This window comes from Triturus cristatus, chromosome 8, assembly GCF_964204655.1.
Source record: "Triturus cristatus chromosome 8, aTriCri1.1, whole genome shotgun sequence".
Taxonomy (NCBI): domain Eukaryota; kingdom Metazoa; phylum Chordata; class Amphibia; order Caudata; family Salamandridae; genus Triturus; species Triturus cristatus.
Genome location: NC_140591.1, coordinates 1,131,664,559 through 1,131,687,429, shown reverse-complemented (window position 1 = coordinate 1,131,687,429; position 22,871 = coordinate 1,131,664,559). Strand labels below are relative to the sequence as shown.

Sequence of the window (22,871 nt, the reverse complement as noted above, 5' to 3'; positions counted from 1 at the left end):
GGGCAGGATACACCGTATTTAAGCAATACGGTGCATTCCTGTCCTTTCTGCCTGCGCTGGCGCCATTTTGCCAGCCTAGCGCCAATGTAGGTGCCCTGGCACCATGGTGCAAGCGTGCCTCCATTGCATGCAGGATTGTTTTTATGCAGGAAAGGGCCCCATCCTGCACAAATACACTCCTACGAAGTGTTTTCCTCTTTCTATGTCTGTGGCGGAATGCAGCACATATGAAAAGAGGAAAATATTTCTCCTCAGTCCGCCTCATTTATTTATTTATATATGAGTTTTATATATCTATATAGAGATAGCTAGTCCCGGGGGTATCAGAGCACTTTGCAAGAAGTGATCATAGGTTACACAGTCAAAGGAAGTATATACAGAACAGCAATAAAATAGTATCAGCAGACCAGAGAGGTAAAGAACAAAACAGCATTAAGGTAATGACATTTGTGCCAAAATAGGGACTGACTGGGTTAGGGGATCATAGAGTACAATTTTATGCTTCCCCAGGTTTACATCACTTTGAAAATCTGGAGCAGAAACAAATTCCATAGGTGTTGCGTGGGAAACCCCACTGCAACGCCCATGGAACGCTTCCCGGGCACAGAGTAAGGGGACGCAGCGATTTGCGCTGCGTCGCCTCACTCATGATTTATGAAGCCACGCAGAGTGGCTTTCATGGCTTCGTAAATCTTTTGAGAGCCCTGCATCACGCTTGTTCCACTTTACGTGGCGCAAAAGTGACACAGGGCTCTCATAAACAAGCCGCCAATCACTGCAAAGAATGGGTCGGGAAATGAAGCAAAGCCGTTCCGTCTCAAGCATAAAAAATATAGCTTCAGTTTGGAAGGCCTTCATTCCATTTTCATAATCTCGCTTGAGTGCACATAGATATAAACTAAAGTCATGTTTTTAAATTAGAATCCAAATTGTTTGCTCTTAGTCTTGGTTCACTGCCTAAAACGTGTGGGCACACGAGGATCTAATGTAAATGTGTTTTAGATTTGATTTAGTAAAATTCAACCAAACCACCCTTTTCAACAAACTACTCCACAATAAAAGCCAGCGCCACCTACCCTCCATAGAACAATCATGCAACCAAGAAACATTGAAGAAATATGCTCTGCAAGGGGGAACACAGTGAAAAGCAAATAATTACAGCAGTGTAATAGTATAACCTTCGGCTCGGGCCATTAACGCTGAAGAGGGCCTTTAATGGCCCATAGAGCCCGCTACGACGGGCTCTAAGGCTATAATCAAAACAGCCAAAGCTTCATTTTTGTCTTCAAAACTGAGCAGCTGGCAAAACATGTCTAAAGGCCTATTCCAACTTACTTGGCCACTTCCATCTTCAACATTCTCCATGAGTGTGATAATCATCTTCAAAATAAACAGTGCACCTGCCACAATATTGTGATCTCGCTAATAATGCTTGATTATGCAGACTACATTGCCTAGCAAAACTCACACGTTTTATATTGCTGGACACCAGAAATTCAGGAAAACATTTTCTTGGGTAGCTTCCTGAATTTATGTTTGTCTATTTGAAAAATTTAACAAAATGTTGAACACATTATCTTCCCATGTTTCATTATATGTTCAGGCTGCAATTGATTTAGGGCTTGCACAAGTTCATAGCTTTGTGCTGAAAAAGGGGCAGGTTTTCGTATATGTCGTGCAAGGCAGTGTAGCAACCAAATTTGGCTTCGCTACATCCCCAGAGAAGAAGAGAGCAGACAGCGACATATCTAAATGAAATACCAACATTTGTAAAGCGCACAGCTACCTCCAGAGAGGTGTCCCAGAGCTGGGGGCCGTCGGGAAGATTAAGTGAGCTATTGCGCAGAGTCACATGGTGCTGGACTAACGTGCCGCTGGCGATCGAACCGTGAACCCCGTGGTATGGAGTCAGGCACCCTGGCCTCTGCGCCACACCTCTTCCACTACAAAGATATTGTGCTGTTTCTCTCTCCGTTTGCACTTTTTGAGCCTGCCTTGCTCCATGTGCACACCTCAACTTGCACAATAGTGCAAGAGTGTATGTGTCATGTCTAGCAAAGGCTTTACAGTGAAAGGGTAACCTTTCAGTACAAAAATTATATCCTTACATTAACTTCAAAACGTTGAACAATTTGGAGAAATAAAAACATTTCTTCTTTTTAATAACTGTTTTAAGTAGGTGTTATTTTTAGAGCAAATCCCAGTTTACCACTGTAAGCAAATAAAGCTGTGCATCTAAACAAGTTATGCCCTGGAAAGAAAATAGCTTATCAGGGTTTTTTGCTAGCCTGTGTCATTTTTAGGTCTCGCCTGGCTATCGCGTAAGCGATCGCCCAGCGAGACTTCTGTAGGGGCTTCAGAAAATGCTCCCAAAGGCTACCCAGGCGGATCGGGTGGCGGTTACACGCACAACCACGCGCATTCCATTTGCCACCAGCTACTTCCTGCGCGTGCGCCGCCTCACGCATTCAGAGAGATTTAGTAAGGGGCACAAGACCTTAGGAATGCGGTTTATGGCCAGTGCATGTGAGGCATTCAAGCGCGAAGCTGGCATCTGGCATCGGACTTGAAAGCAGCAGACTGCTTTCGCCAGCACGTGCCCGGCCTCACTTCCTGCATCCCCTCTTACAACAATTAACTTTCGTTATAACTCACACCCCATATGCTCGTTCCCTCTCACCCTTCCTTTGATGTCCGCTTTTCTTGTTGTTTACAAACCACGCCACACACTGCTGCACGCCACACACTGCTGTACGCTGCACACTGCTGCACGCCGCACACTACCGCACGCCACACACTGCTGCACACACTGCTGCATTACACACTGCTGCATTACACACTGCTGCATGCCGCACACTGCTGCACGCCACACACTGCTGCACGCCTCACACTGCTACACGAAACACTGCTGCACGCCTCACACTGCTGCACGCCTCACACTGCTGCACGCCACACACTGCTGCACGCCACACACTGCTGCACGCAATACACTGCTGCACACCTCACACTGCTGCACGCCTCACACTGCTGCACGCCGTACAATGCTGCACGCCGCACACTGCTGCACGCCGCACACTGCTACATGCCACACACTGCTGCACGCCACACACTGCTGCACGCCACACACTGCTGCATGCCGCTGCACGCCACACACTGCTGCACACCACACACTGCACACTGCTGCACGCCGCACACTGCTGCACGCCGCACACTGCTGCACGAAACACTGCTGCACGCCGCACACTGCTGCACGCCACACACTGCTGCACGCCGCACAATGCTACATGAAACACTGCCACACGCCACACACTGCTGCACGGCACACACTGCTGCACGCCGCACACTGCTGCACGCCACACACTGCTGCATTACTCACTGCTGCATGCTGCACGACACTGCTGCACGCCGCACACTGCTGCACGCTGCACACTGCTGCACGCCGCACACTGCTGCACGCCACACAGTGCTGCATGCCTCACACTGCTACACGAAACACTGCTGCACGCCACACACTGCTGCACGCCGCACACTGCTGCAAGCCGCACACTGCTGCACGCCACACACTGCTGCACGCCGCACACTGCTGCACGCCGCACACTGCTGCACGCCGCACACTGCTACACTCCACACACTGCTTTTATGCGAGTTTATGCTACTGACATTGTAAATGACAATGCCTTTTATTTGTATTAAAACCAAAACATAAATAAAAGGCATTGTAATTTTACAATGCCAATAGCTCAAACTCTTATAAATGCGAGACCTATTGCATTGCAAATGCTTGTTTGACTTTGCACCGCTGCAAAGCTTTAATAATTCTGCCCTACATTTTGTAAAGGCTACATGTGCTTGAACAACCTAATGCCGGTTTTCTTTACAAAAGGTCTGGGACAGTGGTGCACAAACACTCTGTCCCTGTGAAAGGGTTAACTTTCCGCCTTTTTCCGTGTAGGTGTATATTTCTGCATGAGTATTTTGACATAGGCTAGTGAAACTCTGCAAATTCTGTGAATCGGGATTTCCTTGTTACAAACACACATACAAAAATCTATATTTTTCTGCCGGATCACCTGCAGGTTAACTGCTGAAAGTTTTTGTTGCGGATGGAGAGGTGTGCAAAGTTTTGATTTGAGTAAATAAACCTCCTTTTTTGTAAAAATTCCAAAATCAAAATGTTTGTGCTACTGATTGAAATTTATTGTTTGTACAGAAAGACTTTTTGTTCTCTTCCAAGAATCACCGACTGTGCTTGCTGCAGGGCTATAAATGGGTGGGTCTGGTGGCTTAGTGGACAAATTCGTCCACTGCAGTGGCCTGTGTTCGACCTCACAGGCTCAAATCCCAGCGGGTCCACTCAGCCTTTCATCCATCTGTGGTCGATAAAGTGAGTACCATTGAGTTGGGTAACAAGACGCATCGGTTATTCAGTGCCAAGATACCAACTGGTGAAATATGTTTGTTATGTTGATACTTATGGACTATTGTGTGCTATGCAAACCAAACAACAGCATAACAGGAAATATGCTTTGTCATACTTTAAAGGCACACCTTGATTAGTAACCTGCATAGCCATCAGAAAAAAGTTCAAGGCATTGGTAAAGTGGCCAATTACCCATTGCCCCCACCTTCCAAGGGGCCCCCTACGAAAGTGAGCCTTCTGTCAATTTGATGTCTGTCTATTCTGTTTTTCTATATAACCTCTCTTCCTACCTTTACATCTGAGTTTGTCTGTCTTCACAGAGTCATCTCAAGAAGTTTTGAGGTCCCAGACAAGACATGTTTCGCTGTTTTTGTGTGACCCTGTTTAAGAGTAACATAATTCAGTATTGTTTGGCATCACACAGGCCTGAAATACCAGGAAATGGGTAATACATTTCAAAGTTGTTCCCTACAGAGACACCCAAAATATGTTTTGCACGGGCCCCCAAAATCCTTAAAATTACATTGATAGCCATAACATCATCATATTGAGATGAGTGTATTTACCGCCTGTTTCACCCCAGAGGCGTCAATGTTCAGACAGTAAAACACAGCTACTGCCTACAGGAAGAAACGACAATGTTCTCACTGACAATATTTCTGCCAGAATTGTTGGGTTCCTGCAGTTTATGGCTTTCTTTTCCTACTGAAGTAGCACATTTTGTTTTCGCTAACACCAATACAAGCAGCTCATAAAATTAGACTTTTATTTCCTGCTTGCAGCTTTTTACGAGGCAATAACAAATTTCATTTGATACTGGCTCCTTGAAATTGCTAATATGATATTAAACTTTTATTTTATTGGTGCAGCACCTGATCATTAATTTAGGTTTTTTTTGTTTTACTAGATGTAAGACACTGCAGAGCAGACGATATTTTTGGGGTTCGAATTTTACCCGTTGATATGTTTTTCTAGCAGTGAATGTTACCCTGTCAAAGAACATTTCAGTACTTGTGTAACGCATGCATTGATTGCACACTGATAGAAAAAAAGCATTGGCAAAGCTAGTGGGTCTGGCAGTGGCTGCCAGCCTTTGTTGGCCTTGTCAGTGCTTGTTTTGTTTTGCCACGGTTGTCATAAAACAGTTTTTGTTTAGGGAGCTTCTGGGCCCTCACCAGTTTAAAAAATGGAAAAAACAAAAAGACTTTTGGTCTCAAAAAGCACACATTCCCATAATATTCCCTGCAATGAAGGGAAGTTCTTTGTGTGCGGATGTGCTCTTAGTGAAAAGGCAGAATGCAGTCACTCAAAGAGAAGTCAGCCAATGGTTGAAGTGGGCTGACCCATTCCCTCATGTTGTAGAGGGCAGAAGAAAAATGTGAATGACAGTACAACAGACCAATGGATGAAGTGGGCTGTCTGAAAGCCCCATAAGCTGTATATTACACGTAACATGTTAGTAACATTGAAAGTTCTTGACTGGCGTTAAGACTTAAAAAGTGCCTCCACTATCCCAAGGGTGCACAGGTGTCAGCCAATGATAGACAGTTGTAGCAGCTGGTTTTCCCATGCTGCCTCTTATCTCGGTGTTCATACAAACAGTGACAGCAGAAGGAAGTAAATAGAACCCAACAGAACCCAAAAATCCTAGTGTCATTTGAATTATTTGCTCTATCCCCTAGTCACTCAGCAGGAATTAGGAGGCTGTTCAAGGGGAAAGATATGACAAAAGGTTTAGCTTGTGATGTCACTCGGTGTGAAAGGCGTGTGATATCACTTCCTCTACTAGCATTTTGGTGACTTAATGCCCACGCAGGGGTGTCCGGCAAGGGTGAATGAGAATCACATCCATGCATCATTTTCAGGATAGTCACAATGAATACGTTGATACACAATTAATGTCAATGGGATTATTTTCATTGTGAGTGGTATCCTGAAGGCCCTTGTTGGATCAAGCCCTCCTGGACCAATGCTTGGCATCCTTAGGGAACTTAAGTTACTGTGGGCAAATAATCCCAATCCCTAAGGCAGTTGGCAGCTTGCAGTAGCTTTCCATCCATTTGTTCACTGGTTTTGCAAGGTTTTCACCACCCTATTCTCGCCGTGGGGACATTTCTACGCGTGAGAGCAAATCTTACAAGTCATTTTCATGTTATGATTTTTTTAATAGGTCTATCAAGTTCCATTTTTCCTTTAGACCTGAGGGAACAGCAGCCACCCATCAAGGGTGGAAGTAGGAGTAACATTCATTCTTTCAAAGAAAAGTTAATTTTGTCTCTGAGAACACTGAATTGCCCATAAAGAATGAATATATTGAATACATGTTGTCTCATTCTCAAAAACTGATGGGTATGTTTATTGCCCAATACATGTGCCTCAAACACCTGAACCATTTTTCAGCCTGACACTGATTCCAGTTGGGGTCAACTATGGCTGACCTTTCGTTGTCCCCTCTTAAATTTCGCAACAACAGTTCTGTAACCTTTTATTTTTTAATTGTAAAAAAAAGGTATTAATACAAAGATGTTAATATTCAGAATAAGAATCAAGATGCAATAAACTTGCACCTACACTGTCAAATATAAACAAAAATAAAAAATCCTCCATATTGTGGAACAGCAAAAAGTAGCCTACATCTAGTCGTACATATTTTCTATATATTGATCTATAACTAAGGGCCTTATTACGAGTTTGCCGGTCTTCCTGTAAGACCAAGAGTAAGGTGTTCCCAGGACCGCCATATTCGTAATAAGGCTTTAAGTCTGCAATACTGTACATATGAAGAAAAACTGTCACAGTGCAGATTGCAGCTCAAAATATGGCAAGATATGAAACAGGCAAAGAAGAGAGTAAGGGAAAAATAATGTTTTTTTTAAAATAAATAACATGATGGTCCTTCAATTGTTATCATATATGCCAATCCAGATTCATTCGTATTTGTGCTTAAAACACAATTTTCGAAAATACACTTTTTTTCGTTTACAAATAAGAGACAATTCTAAAATATTTTAGTACCAAAGTAATAGAATAAGATCTATCTATATACGAGATCTGTCTTACTCTATACCAATGATCTGTCCTTATGATCCAATACCTCTTTCTCCAATGTATCAGAAGCAAAATGCAATTCCAACAATTGTTCGACTCTAATAAACCCATCCTTGCCATTCTAATTAGTGACCAGTATAATCAAAAAACAATACGTTGCCGTGTGCCCTTTAACCCCATTGGCTCAGTCAGTTTTTAAATCGTAATATGACCGGTTGCATCCATTTTGAATAAGGATTAGTACATTTATTTTTTCATAAGGTCGAATCCACCATCCAAACATTTGAAAACCCTGCTGTACGGGCTAAAAGGGAGGGTTTTTAAGAATAACAAGTGCTTATTTTTTTCCTTTGGGCTTACAGGTCTTGACACTTTTATGGGGTCTCTTTTATAGACTTTTTTCCACGTGCTAGTGGCAGGCCATTATTAGCTGCAGTCGCAGTTGTAGCATCAGCAGTGATAGTGATGGTGGTATCAGTAGCGGTAACATCTGCAGTAGTGCCAATGTTGTTGCTGTCATTAATATTATTATAAGTAGTATTATTGTTATCACTGTTATTCCACCTTTCAACAACTCGACATGTTTTGCCACCTGCCATAAAGACGATGCCTTTGGGCTAGTGTTGTCCATGATAAAGTGATCCAGCCGCATGCCTACAGTGCTTAATTGTGTAAAAAAAAAAAAGTGCCCGGACTGTTGTCCGGAGGCCACTGAAGCTTGCACCACACATTACCCCTGCCACTGCTGCCATGCCAATGATAGTAACAACACAACTACTAACCAACTAGAGCAAGCCCCATAAACTATATTAATGGCTTGGACAGCCGTTAATAGGATTTTTTTTTAATGTATATTGCATTCATAATTAACTGTTGTGCTCATCCCTAAATTAGACAGACAGCGCCATCTTGTGGCAGTCTGTCACAAGTGCTGGTGTTGACAAATTAGTGCCGGTGCCGAGCACCAGAAACCACCGGCTCAAATTAGGCACTGACTGGACATGGTTTTCAGAGTAATCTTTACCATGGACAGACCAGAACCGGACTAGAAACCAAAATCAGTCCTGGCAAAAATGTTCAAATTCATCAATCTTTCAGTAGCCTTGACCAGAAAGAGGCCATGTGGGCCTTCCTGGTTGTAGTCATTGAGAGTCATCCTGCTCTGGCAGCAGTCTCCTCGGCTGCAGAATGGCTTTCTGGTTCTGAGGCTGAAAGCCACAGAGAACACATATGGATACTGGCCAGCGTCTGGATACCCGTCCAGGTACCTTGCGCCAAACAAATAAATCATAACATAACTTCTCAATGGATGCCCACGTGATAGAACGTTGGCTGTTGGTGAATCTCCACAGTAGCGGTCAGTATGTGGCTATAACGATCCCTCTTTGGTTGTGAATTTGTACAATACACCTCACGTGAACTCTGAACCAAACATCCAAATATTTGAGAAGTGCAATTTGCTGTAAATACAGGAAATGTTCCTCTTTTTCTAGAGGCTGATGTCTCTTTCTGAGACATGAACCTCCGAGGAGACAGTAATGTAGGAAGCAGGCGCGCAACACCCATTGGACTCAAAGGGCTTCAGCCCCCCCGTCGTGTGTGGCAGCCCGGGATGAGACACCTTCCCGGGCAAAAAAGCAGCCGCACCTGAGCACTTCACAGGTCTTTAAAAGACCATTTGCATGTTAATGAGGCCTCGCTGTTGTTTCACCCCTTCTAAGAGCCCCTGCAGCTCCACTCTGCATATTGCTTAAAGTTCAGCCCCCCCCGAAATTTTTGCTCAGCCCCCCCCCGAAATTTGGCTCTAGTGCCGCCTCTACTAGGAAGGGTGCCATGAGCAATGGTGCAAGCAAGGGGAATAAGCACACCTTTCCACTAGTTCTGTTAGCAAAATAATGCCATAGTTATGTTTGGGGATCAGTGGGCCCCTAGGATATGGAAGGTGGGGTGGGGTGGCAGGGTGTGGGGAGTGTAATAACATGCACTTCCAAATATCTCACTGCCTAGGAGAACGAACTGAGGGAAGGAAATATGTCCTTACCTCAGAAAATACAAAACCTAACCCTAATGTTGTGTTAGCAGGGTCGGATTAGGAAGGCGGGAAGGTGGGCAGTCGGGCACTGGGCGATGGGCCAGTGCCTCAGTAGGTCACCTGTGGGCTGGTATTTTAGGAACACTGTAAACCGGCCCACAGAAACTTAGGGTCTATTACAGAAGTCCGTCCGCCACCGTGCCGGGAAACTGGACCGGCCGCCACAGGTGCGGTGGTCCCACCATGGGAATTAGCATGCCACCGCCACGGTGGCGGTGGCATCCCGCATATATTGCATTGTGGCGGGCGGTGCTGTAAGTAGCACCCGCCACAATTCAATATATGCATGTCGTGCATTTGCATGCACAACGTGGCAGGAACCGCACGGTGCCTGCCACATTGTGCATGCAAATGGAAGGGGGTACCATGGGTACCCCCCCAAGTGCGCCCTCAACCACCCCAACCCCTGGGGGCCCGCAACAGGCCCCCGAAAGGGAACTCTGCCTGGCTTTCCATGGCGGGGTCTCCGCCATGGAAAGCCCTGCACCGCCGCCCATCCTAATATGGATGGTGGTGTCTTGCAGACACCACCACCATATTGGAGCCCTTTTCCGCCCGGTCCCCTGTCCGACCATCTGCCGGGGTCGCCACCGCCATCTTAATTTGGTGGGGGGGAAATGGTAGGCGGGGGTGGAAAATGGCGGGAGGATCACCACCGCCAGATGGGCGGGGGCGAGCCTCCCGCCATCCTAATAGACCCTTACTGTCTACCCAGGTCCCCGCCAGACCACTGCAAAGTCTTCCCACTATCACGGGCACCCCCCTGCCAGGCAGTCAAAATGAGGCTGGGGACCAGGCGTTGTTCTGACCCTTACGGCATTCTCGTGGCCCCTTACCTCGTGTGGCCGGCCCAGTCCAGAAGCAGTGTCATTTCAGGCCATGACAGGTATGGGGAGGGTGGGAGGTGGGAGTATGCAGGGTCTTTGCAGGGGAGGCCATTCTCACCTAAGACCCCCTGGAGTAGCAGCATCAGTTTTGTGCTTTTCTTGAACCCCCTCCCCTGCCAGGTCATACCCTGAGTCTATAGTGGGATTCGAGGGGGTTAGAAAGAGAAATAGCCTCGTTAGTGGCAGGTGTTGTCATCTCAGTCAGGGTCTTTTAGGCCTTGGTGGAGGGATGGGGTGGGTGGAGGAGGGGGTTGCATTGGCCTCTCTGTGAGGTCAACTTTCCCAGAGGTAAAAAAACATAGGATTTGGAGTTATGGTCTCAGAGCTGCTGACCTAGGAACTGGGGGAGTACATTTGACTTCTGGTGTCAGCTCAAAATCCAGTGATTCTAAGAAAACCACTTAATCTTCCTACATAAAATAATACAAAATGAATTTGATTTTGTGCAATGTAGCTGGTGCTCATAGTAATTGCTCCAATGCCTTTGAACCGAGTTCACGCTATATAAAGCTAAAAATATATAAATATATATATATCAACTATTTGGGAATGTGGGCCACTTTTCTTGGGAGTGCCTGGCCTAATTGATATCCCAATCCGACCCTGCGTGTTAGCCAGTGTAGCGTGATGTGGCATATGAGAGGATGTGGCTTAACGGCCAGAGCTGTCGACTTTGGAACTAGGTCCGGCAGAGCTCCTGACTTTGGAGCTAGGGAACCAGGTTCGAGCCTGGGCGTGGGCTCAACATCCTGTGATTCTGGGCAAATCACTTAATCTCCTGTGTTTACCAAAAACAAGCATTTGCAATGCAATAGGTCTCGCATTTACGAGAGTTTGCGCTATTGGCATTGTAAATGACAATGCCTTTTATTTATGGCTTGTTTTTAAAACCAAAATAAAAGACATTGTCATTTACAATGCCAATAGCTTAAACTCTCGCAAATGTGAGACCCATTGCATTCAAAATGCGTTTGGCGTCCGTGCTATAAAGATAAGCGTTAGGAGAGAACGTGTCCTGCCGGGCAGGACAAAGCTATTTGAACAAATAGTGCTAATGGGCAAATGAGACAAGGGGGGTACTATTGAGGGACAACTGAGCTTATTGACCAATGAAAAGGCACAGTTTACAGTGGACAATGACACAAACCAAGCAAAAATATAGGCGTAGAGCCATCAGAACTTCAAGTACATGCCTGAATACAGCAAGTCTCACAGAGCAGCGCATGAGCTGCCGAGGCTCGACATAAAAAGTGCTAAGTAGAGGCCAGCAGTGTCCACGTCATAGTACTTTTTTGTGTCATTCAAATAAAACGAACTATAAAACTTGAAACTACAAAAAGCAAATAACAGATGATAAAAAAGGTAAAGAGTCAAGTTTCAGAAATCAAATTGAAGGCACAAAGACACTGGTTCCAATGCTTCAAAACAATGCAACACCACCACACAACATAGAGAGTTGCAGCTTTAAAACCTGCATTCATAGTAGTAACTTGTTCTACAAAACTCGAGCTTCGAGAGCCAAGTGCAGATTTACCTTCAGTAAAACAGTGGAAAGCAAGTTGAACTTAATGCATAGCCCCCAACCCCCTTTACCTACGCACGCTCTGCTTTCTGTAAGGGATCCAACCCAGTCTACACTGCTGGCTGCCCAAATATTAAATGCAGAAAAAGAAATGAAAAGCTTAGTTCATATTTACAACCATTTAAATATTTTTTAGCAATATGCCTCGAGTAAGAAAACTTCAGTAGCATTATTTTCCACTAGCATCCAAGTTAATTTACCTTAAAAGCTTTAACTGTATAATAATGTTTCTCTGTTTGCTATATATAATTTGATACAAACTAGAGCCACATTTTGCTTTATTAGCACCAATCCTTTGGGTATGGGGACGGGGGATTGCTATATGCACCCTTTATGTAGCCCCTCTATATGCATCGGTTCCAAAAACCTCAGCCCCCAACTCTCACCTTTCAGTTGTCCATGTGCTTGCTCCAAGTACATCGCTCCCACCCTCTGTTGTCAGAGTTTCTCGCGACTCACCCTCCCACTCTTCCTGTTGCCTACCACTCCCCCGTTTTCCTTAAACAAAAAAAAGCACTTCGATATGGCCAGCGCTGGGCGAATCATGGACCTCTTCTCCACACCCTTGTTGTCCGGTTACCACTCAAAAGCATTTGACCCCTCCATGTTGCCCCCTGGCCTTACTTCTGCTCCACTAGCAATTTAGATAAAAGTGCATGACACGGCCAGCCCTCACCCCCTCAAAGCCTTTTTTTTACAAAATTCAGCCATGCTGCAGGCCCACTGCTGTATAACAGGACTGAAAACTACATTGCCAAGGCCAATCATTCTCTCACAGGCAAGACGAGACCGAATGGCTTTGCCAATGCCGATTACTTTCTTTCTTCTTCCTCTGCCATCCTTCTACCTGTTGCTTCTACTTCTTACACCACCCTGTCTGCGTTGCTTCTTCTACTTGTCCGTGTAGCTTGTTTCCTTGTCCCCCACAAACACCATAAGGTATAAAAACAAGAGATTACTCACGGTTTACAAACTTGATGGGAACGGGCTGTTGACATGGCTATGTGGAAGTGCGTCCGCTGCCACCCGGCCAGGTCCACGGTGCCCTGTGGGCGAGGGCGCAGAGGGGGCTGCGTCGAGTTCATCCACGCGGCCAGCGCCCTCTGGTTCCCACACAGAGTAGGAGCGGACACAATGCCCGCACTCCTGCCAGGGCCGAGAGTTCACAGGCACGGCTCACGAGTCAGGGCCCCGGCAAACAGCCATTGTTTGTGCTTGGTTCTGCAACCAGCTCGAGCGGTCTGGGCACTGGGTGGGCTGCGAGGAGACCGGGGAAGGCACTAGCAAAGTGCCGGAGGAGCGGGGAATAGAGGTGGAAAAGACGAGGCAGGATGAGGGGTGGGTTGAGATATTCGTCGGAGAAACAAAGAGAGCCATATATGTCGGTGCCAGATTACCAGTCTGCGTTTTCTCTTGTGCACGGAGGCATGCAGGCGCTGTAACTCCATGTATTTGCGCTCTTCAGCTTCAGGGGAAAGACAGACGCAGCATGCCCTTACAGAGGTACGGCGATGACGTTTTCTCATCTTATTCACATGTGGTCTACATATCAGAACATGTTATGCTATTTTACAGAGGCCAGCAACCCCATAATCAATCAACGATATTTCTAGGATGAATTGCAATTTATATCTTTCACTTAGTGAATACAATGGTGTACTGCAGTCATCACCATGGTAAGAACAAGCGGCAGTCGCGATCGCTATTGTAAGAAAAAACACGCCCGCAAGTGGTGCGCGCGCCACAGTGAAACATGTGGTTTCAATTATCGCGCCCGTGTCTGGGCACGATAATGGAAACCACATGGCCTTTGGTGCGCGTAATAGACACCAATAGGCCATGGGCAGAGCAATGCACCCGCCTTTGGCCTATTGCGTGCTCTCTTAGTAAAAAACATGCACGCAAAGGCCAATAGCGTGCCACAAATGGAAAAGCACACTCACGAGCGTGTGCGATACTTAGGGCGATTTTAAAACCCCGTACAAGAGGTCTCTCGCTGCGCGAGCAGTGCTACGCACTGCAACGCTAGGCGCGAGACCTAATGAATGTGTCCTTCTGTAACGTAACTGGTACTCATGTAAAGTGCTTCACTACCTTCGAGTAGAGTTTGCACTATATAAAACGGCAAATATTTATATATATGATGAGTAATGTGATGTCAAGTATTGCCATGACTAAGGAGGCAGTGGGCCTAAGCCTTTGAATATGTGCCATAGCGGTGGTTAAGGCCGGTGCACCACATAAACTCTAGTATTTTCTGAAGGTAAACACTGGAGGCGGGGTAGAGGGGGTGTCAAATAAACACGGCCCCCGCCATAACAACCATCAAATACCCTTTAATCTAGCCCTTTACGGCCCGCTCCACCTGTTATGTTATGTTGTGTATTTCTAGGATTTGCTACATTGTTACAATCAGTTATGCGTTTTTGTCATGCTTTATTGTTGCGTTATTGTACAATTTTGTGTTGTGTTATTTATCATGGAGTCTGTACAGTATTCTATACTATCTTATGCTAATACATTGAATTATGTTTGCTGCATTATTTGCGGTGTTGTATTATATGCTTACTTTAATATTTTTTTAAATATTGTTGTTATATAATTGAGCTGGCTCGTGTTTTCGTATATTGCTTTACGTCATGTCTTTCTACGAACCATACAAACACCCTCAGCAATATATCGCACAATCGAAGACAGTATGAAACCCCCGCACATGAAAGCCATGCACGTCTGAGCAGGCAGCGCTATATCTGTATTTTTTATATACACTCTTTGTTTCTATTTAGGGGAGATGTACATCGCATATCGTGCCTCGTAAAACAATATCAAAAACAACACAAGCAACAAACCTAACAACCGTACAATGAGAATAAATATAACACATAGACATTACACATCACACAAGGGGTCACAAAGTAAAGAGAAGACATGGCTAATAGCGAGCTGAGTGCAGTCCTTGTGTGTGCAAATACATTGGCAGCGTGGAGTATTTGTACACCTGCCAAATCCACTTAGATATTGAAGGTAAGGTGACGCGCGAGCCTGCAAGCTATACCGGCGTCTCATCACCGTACAGCCCTAAGAAGGTGGGCTTCCAGCCCCAGGACCACACAAGACTTCCTGGGTGTCATAAGTAGACGAGCGCCCCCTGCAGTAAGCTGCTGCGCACTGCGGCCGCGGACTCAACTCCATTCACCCTAAGCGCGCAGGCAAAAAGAGAGCTGTAGATCCCTCAGTAGTAGGTGCCCCTACTGTTGTGAAAGGACACGCACACACACACACCAACGAAGACCCCAAGCATAGTCAGGGACTGAGAGTGAAAGGGGCGCCTGGCTACAAAACAGATTCCTCCTCTCCCCTCATGATCAATACCCCAGCCGATAAGGGTGATGGGAACTGCATGGGTGTTAAAAACGGGCAGTTGGAGACAAGGGCAATATTAATGGGCCCGCTAATTCCCCTTTAAGTGCAGTGCGCACCACCAAGGCGGTCCGTTTAATATGATTAATGCCCTGTTGATGACAATGGTTATGCGTCTACCCTGCCCTCCCCTGGCTGCATCTGGGGCGTCCTGCCCGCCTTCCAGCCCCCCTTTCCTCCCGTGCCTGGTGTGCGCCTTGAGTCCCAGGAGCGCGGCCGGGGCGCTAGCGGCGCAGCGCAAGATTCTGCCACTCACCACAGCGAGTCCAGAGCCCATTCCTGAAGGAGATCCAGGTCAAAGCTGTCCATAGTCCGCAGGGGTCAGCGCTGCCGCCTGGCTGCCCCGGGAGGGCGCATGGTCCTGCCCGCAGCCGCCTCTCCCAGCTCCGGTGCTGCCGGTGTGTGAGGAGCGCCGCTGCGCTGCCTCTCCCCCTGCCCTCTCTCCACGCACAAGGACAGCCGGGCGGAGGCGAGGAGCAGCCCTCGCAGCTCCGAGGATGCGTCTGTCGTCTCAGCCTCGCCTTCCCGACAGCTCCTCAGCAGAGAAGTGCAATGCCCACACAAGCTGCTCCGGGAAGAGCTCCGACTCCGCTGGAGTTTCTTCCAGACGCATTTACTTACTACTACTGACAGCGGCAGCGCCTGTACTCCGGTGGGTGCCACGCGCCGGGTCCTAGCGCTGCGGCGCGCGCTCTGTTTATACATGAATGTGCTCAGCAGCTATCACTTCCCGCCTCTGTGGCAGGTGCAACGCACCTCACCTCCATCCAGCACGAGCGCTCCCAGCCCCTGCGGCGCTCTCCACACAGTGTCGTGCTTCGTCTCCCAGTCACTGTCTTCCTTCTTGTGAACTGGTGCACTGCACAGCGCCCAGTCGCGCCGCTCGTGTCTGATACAGGGAGACAAAAGAAAGGTGATTTAGTTAAAGAAAAGATGAAGGGCAGTAGAGACACCAAAGAAAACCTGTGCGAAAGGGGATTTGGTAAAAACTTAGAGTAAATGCAGACTTGCAGTACGTTCACGGGTGCAGAAATGGGCTCACCACAGATCACTCAGGCTGTGGGCACTCAACTAGGGGATCATTTAGAGTAGACTTTATCGCTACTCTTAAAATCGGCGCTAATAGCGCCTGTGACAATTTTTGCATTCGCGCTTAGTAGGAGCTACATTCAAAATGTGTTCACTCGCGTGTTGCACGTGTTGCTATCGCCAGTAAGGACACTGACAGTGCGGCAGGTGCACCGTCCACCAAGACCCTTTGAGGCTGAGCACCCTGGGATGGAAGTATGGAACTGTTCTCTCCGATGTGGGGCCCATCATGGCCTTGAGAGAAGCAACCTTCTTTTCCCCCCTTCAGATCGGGCTTATAGCCCTGGTCTACGGCAGTCACACTCAGACAGACATGCCATCTCGCCCTTTGCCACTGCGTCACACGATATTGGCGCTGTTAACATGGCGCGCGTTGAAGAGCCAAGGTTACACGATAGGAGACAACATGAGCTGGAAACCCCTGCACAGAGAAAGTTTCCCTCTCCTGTGTGGAGGCTGTTCCCAGGTGATACCAACAGGGGGCGGAGGAAGGGGAGTCTGCAAGTTCCACAGGACATCAGCAGCAGCATCTGAAGGTTTTTTTGGGGGAGAGAGGTGGTTATTGAGCTGTGCTCGCACCTCTCCATGGCCCCGCCCTACGGAAGCCCCCTCATTCCTGGAGGGCAATTGGTTCAAAGTCTCCTCTGCCCAGACCTCAAGTCCTCCATTCACAGAGTGAGATGTCTTAAAATCAAAATTAAGGTCTGCACACAGAATGAGGGTAAACATCAACGCATAAAGACAAAATACTCTTTTCAGACGCCTCTCACGGGGCTCATTTGAACAATAGCCCGACCCTTAACCATAAGTTCCTGCACAAAGCTGGACAACTGCATTCAGAATTAGTTTCATGCTATGGTTACTGGTTGAGATAAAATTCTAGTGGCAAAGGGTTGGCATCTTATATTGTCTTACCTATCACTGTATAACGTGGGCGCACTTATATAGTGCCTTTTAAGTCTGCAGTCACACCCAGAGGAGTATACAGAAAAAACGATTCAATTTGTAAGGTGCTTGTGAAGCTATACGTTATCTTATATTGTAGGGGTGGGGGGGGGGGCTTTTCCATAGTTTAGGAGTCAGCAAGGAGAACCTACAGCCCCGCATACCTTAACGGATGAGAAGGTGCTGCCAACGGAAGATCTCTATCTGATGATCGAGACAATAGGGCTCAAGGCACAAAGATTTGGCTGTGAATACCTAGGACTTATATTGTAGTATTCTTGACTTACTCCTGGAAGGCAGGAGTAAGTCTGGGTGTACTCCTAGAGCAAGGCATATGCTAAATCTTTTTGGATCAGATCCAATAGGTCCTTCTAGGAGGATCAGCCCGTCTTTAGGATCACGGGGTGTATGCATCAAAATACCTCATTCTTAAAAAAAAAATGTCAATCTGCATTTGCAGGTTTATTGCCTGTCATGGGTGGAGAGTTGTAATTTGTAAGTGCTCTTAATTTTTTCCAGACGTCCACATGGAAAGTTGCATAAGAATTTTTGGTTGCATGCAGGAATATAGTGTTGGCTATTTTCTCATGCAAGAAATGACCAAGTCAAAATTACTTCGTATATTTTCTTTTTTTCTCGAGTGGGAATAGATTTTTCCTGTGGAGAACCACGTAATCCAAAGAAAGACTGCTTCCCCTACGATCTGACAGTTTTGGGGTGCATTCCTTCCCCTTTCCACCTGAAATTAATTTACACCTACCCTTGACAGGAGTAAATTTCCAAACGTTCAAAGGATGGTAAAGAGTCAGAAAATGGATTGCGAATGCCCACAAATATGGAAGTTTGTAGGTGTTCACAAATTTCCATGGAATTTTCACCTTGGAATGCTTTTTCCCACCTTCAGATGGAACATTTTATAGACCTTTGTGTAAGCAAATTCTTTTACGAGGGTAAATCCAACTTTTGTGAATTACAAGCAGTTCCTATGCAATCATAAAAAGATAAATTGCAGGTACAATTCAACTTGCATATGCAAATTGCTTTTAGATTCGGGCCCAATGTCTTTCATGCCTCTCCATGCATCGGCAGCCTTTGTGCAGAATATCACATATAGACACATGTCACCCAGTAATAAAAACATTAATTTCAGATAGCGGTTGCTGCCATTGTCATGTCCTTTGATGCACAGTGATTGGGACTGACTAAATCTGTGGCTGATAGTTTGGCAACCAAAATGGAGGGGCCAAATATAGTGAGATATAGCAACGTTGCATCTATATGTGAGCATTCCATTCAATACACTAGGCAGGATACATTAAACACACTCACTGCACACTAAGCAGAACACAATAAACACACCCACTGCTCTCCCTAATCCAAAAACAAAGGACCAATATCTATGCAGATGTCACAACGCTGTTCTTCAACAGCACAACACAATACTCACACAGTTTATCACACTGTCACACATAAAGCACTAGCACACCAACACAAAGAGGCATAATGGCAAAGAGTCTTGAACACTGTTTCTCTTGCTCTGACAGAAACACTCAGCCGAGTCTAACATAAAGACAGCCAATCAATTAATAAGATTCTTTATTCGGCATAATTTGGCCATAAAAGAGTCATGAACAAATTACATCAGCAATAAAACGATTCATCAACACATAAAATGCAAATCATTAAAACTGAACACTTCAAATGTAACACAGAATACTGAAACAACAAATATTCTGCTCTGCCGATTTGAGCCACAAACAATCAACTATAAACCTTTCATAATTTTGAGTGTGCTCTGCATAAAATTTATTACAGCCATGCTGACAAAATCAGAGACAACATGTTGTAATAAAATAAGTGCAGATCTACACTGCCACACATCTTAACAAGACAAGCATTGGCATAGCCAATAGGTCTCGCTTTTGGGACCTTATAAGTATTTAGTTATGCAACACAATATCCTTGGTGCAACAACAACTGTTGCATGGCAAAACACTTATAAGGTCCCAAAGGCAGGGCCGTATTTGTTATGCCAATGCTTGTTGCTGTTTTTGTGATCCTGCAATATATAGGGATGTTATTTGTCCCAGTTTACAGTTTGGATTAGATCACGATGTCTCCAGTGACAACTTCTTGCTGCCCAGGTCGAGCCGAGGGGTTCCTTTTCCGGTGGTTCTGCTGTCCTGATCAAGCCGAAGGTCCCGCTGCAGTTGTTTCCTCCCTTTGTGTGTGTGGTTGTGGTTGTGTGTGTGGTTGTGTGTGTGGTTGTATGTGTGTATGTGTGTGGTTGTGGGTGTGGTTGTGGGTGTGGGTGTGGCTGTGTGTGGTTGTGTGTGTGGTTGTGGGTGTGGTTGTGGGTGTGGTTGTGGTTGTGTGTGTGTGGTTGTGTGTGGTTGTGTGGTTGGTTGTGGTTGGTTGTGTGTGTGCGGTTGTGGTTGTGAGTGGTTGTGTGTGTGTGCTTGTGGTTGTGTGTGTGGGTGGTTGTGTGTGTGTGGTTGTGTGGTTGTATGTGTGTGTGGTTGTGTGTGTGTAGTTGGGTGGTTGTGTGTGGTTGTGTGTGTGTGGTTGTATGTGTGGTTGTGTGTGTAGTTGTGGTTGTGTGTGTGTGTGGTTGTGTGAGTGTGGTTGTGTGTGTGGTTGAGGTTGTGTATGTGTTTGTGGTTGTGTGTGTGACAGTAATACTAAAAGCATCTCAAAATAAAGGAACACAAACATCGAGTTTGGAGAAAGAGAAAGCATGTTGTAAGTCAAACGTGCACAGCAAAGCATTGACACAACAACAAAAACAAAACAAGATCACTTAGTGAAGACTGAGTGCTGATATTGGATAGACACTGCCCATCATCTTAAGAGTTTGATTGCAACCAATGTGCACTCAAACCTGCCCCCTCGTTGTGAGTTGCACCCCATATTTTATGAGTTATAACTGCTGCACCCACCATAGCGCTTTGAGATCTAAAGCGCAACATAGGTCTAATCGACTAAGCAGTTGCCAACATGCTGGGCTTTTAAAGAGAGTGTGGCAAAAGTTTCCAGCTTCCTCATCATGTCCTCATGAAAGCGCCAATGAAAGGACTCCCTGAATGGTGCAACGGACATAAAGCAGCCACTGCGATCAGAAATAAACACTGTGAACGTTGTCCAGTTTCACTGTAACATTTCCTTAATGTTCCTTAAGTCACAAAACAGTAATACTAAAAGCATCTCACAATAAAGGAACACAAACATCGAGTTTGTGGAAAGAGAAAGCAAGTTGAGGCAGCAATGGAAGATACATTTAAGGTGGGCGTGATATTGCCTGACGGAGATGCACCCACTGGGAGAATCCCGAACGCTTGTAAGCGCGAAGGCGGGGGGAGGGGCGGAGATTGGGAGCAAGCAAGAGGAAAGACAGATGGCGCTGAAGGCTGGCGGTTCGCGCGTTCACTCTCGCGTGAACGCAAGCTTGTCGCCAGCCAGCAGCACTTTGAAAACTCACCTACTAAAGTCTCTCCGAGCAGTGCATGCGCGCTGACTCAGCAAGACATAAAAAGGGCAATATTGGCAACAAATCTTGTTTCCCGTAGATAGTATAACATTTACAGAAAAACATAAAGTGGGTGAAACCCAGCTCAAGCAGCAACCACTATCCTTGTCAGGGTGAAGTCACAAGCAACCCCAAATTAACCTATGCACAACTCTCTGGTAGTATGGTAGAGAGCAGCCAGGCTTAACTTAGAGGCAGTGTGTAAAGTATTTGTGCAACACATCAAACAGTGACACAGCATACATACACCACAAAAAGAACCCTCATCAGATTAGAAAAATTGAATAGATTTTACTAAATAAAACAAAACCAAGATGACAAAAATCCAATCTGTAGATCAGAGAAAGATTTAAGTGAAAATAGTGCCAAAAAGCTCAATGCGCCACTCGAGACTATCAGGTCATGCGAGATCAGGAGAAAGTCACAAGTTCAGGCCGATAGCGGTGGAGACAGGGTCGGATACACGGGCCTGGTTAGTCCCTCTGAAAAGTTACATTCTCAGTACAGCGCAAAGAATCTCGTTCATGGTGGAGGGAAGCATTGTAGACTGTTGTCGATGTAGCGCAAAGAACAGGCCTAGTGTTGCAGGCAGACGTCGCTGTAGTGCAAAGCTCCTGTTGTCGTAACAAATGGGATAGCCAGTGCTTCACGATGGTGCTTTCCACAAGCAGTCGATGCTGTAAAGTGAAGGGTCGGGCTGATTGAACTTCACATTGGCAGGTTGTACAAGTGACAAGTTTTTGACACCAACATGCCAGTTCCCAGTTGCAAAGGGCCCATAAACTTCAATTCAGCCTGAGGCCACACAAAGTGCCCATGACTTGAGGGTCACCACTTGGTGGTCACAGGAATGCCCCAGCCGGATCTAGGTACTGATTACGGTGGTTGGGATCCTGTTATGGCCCTGTGGCTCTGAACAGGAGGCCAGCAAACCAGCTCTTGGAGTCATTCTGGGAGTCCTGGGTCAAAGTCCATATCCCTCTGACTCAAGCAGGAGGGTTGCAGGGCAACAGGGCAGCTGGGCAGTAATCTAGCCAGGCAGCAGTCTGATAAGGCACCAGTCCAGCAGGGCAGCAGGGCAGCAGTCCAGTCTTTTCAGCAGCAAAGCAGTCTTTCTTCCAGGCAGAGTTTCCACAGGTCCAGAAGTGTAATGAAGAAGAGTTGGTGTCTGAGGTCAGATATTTATACCAGGTACCTCCTTTGAAGCTTCTAGACATTTTCCTTTAAGTCCATAGGCTTCCTGCTTCCCCTGCCCTGGCACTAGACTAACTACAGGGGGTATGTAGTCATGTGTGTAGAGACAGGATACCCACAGCCTATTCACGTGTAAGCAGGGAGTGCACAGCTCTGCCCTCCCATCCTGCCAGTGATGGTCCATCCAGGTTGTTAGACCTGACAGCCTTAGGGTGGTCTTCCCCCACATCCTTTTGCCTGCTTGTCTCCCTCCATTTCTGTACTCGTTTTTGCCGGCTTTAGGACTCTGCACACTTTACCACTGCTAATCTGTGGTAAAGTGCTTGTGCTCTCTCTCCTAAACATGGTAACATTGGCTCATATCAATAAAAAACTAATTTCCCTTTTGTGCTCACGCCTTACAACCACTGATCGTCAGTTGGTTTTACCTTCCCTGTCCCTTTTGGCTTGAAAGGGTGACTCTCTGACATTTTAGAACATTGCCTCATACCCAATTGGCATATAATTTGCTTATGAGTCTCTAGTAAAGTGCACTACATGTGCCTAGGGCCTGTTAAATAAATACTACTAGTGAGCCTGCAGCACTAATTGTGCCACCCACATATGTAGCCCCTTAACCATGTCTCAGGCCTGTCACTGCAGTGCCTGTGAGTGTGCAGTTTACTGAC

The 22,871-nt window shown here is 46.3% G+C and overlaps 1 protein-coding gene across 1 annotated transcript in view; it reads right to left on the bottom strand.

Moving 5' to 3' along the window:
• AFF3 (ALF transcription elongation factor 3) overlaps positions 1–16,061 on the bottom strand; it is a 1,727,663-nt gene extending 1,711,602 nt beyond the window's left edge. The window contains exon 1 of the mRNA XM_085622771.1: positions 15,706–16,061. Coding sequence (XP_085478897.1) covers positions 15,706–15,758 — 53 coding nt within the window. The 5' untranslated portion in view covers positions 15,759–16,061. The remainder of the gene's footprint in view (positions 1–15,705) is intronic.
• Between the last annotated feature and the right edge of the window lie 6,810 nt (positions 16,062–22,871).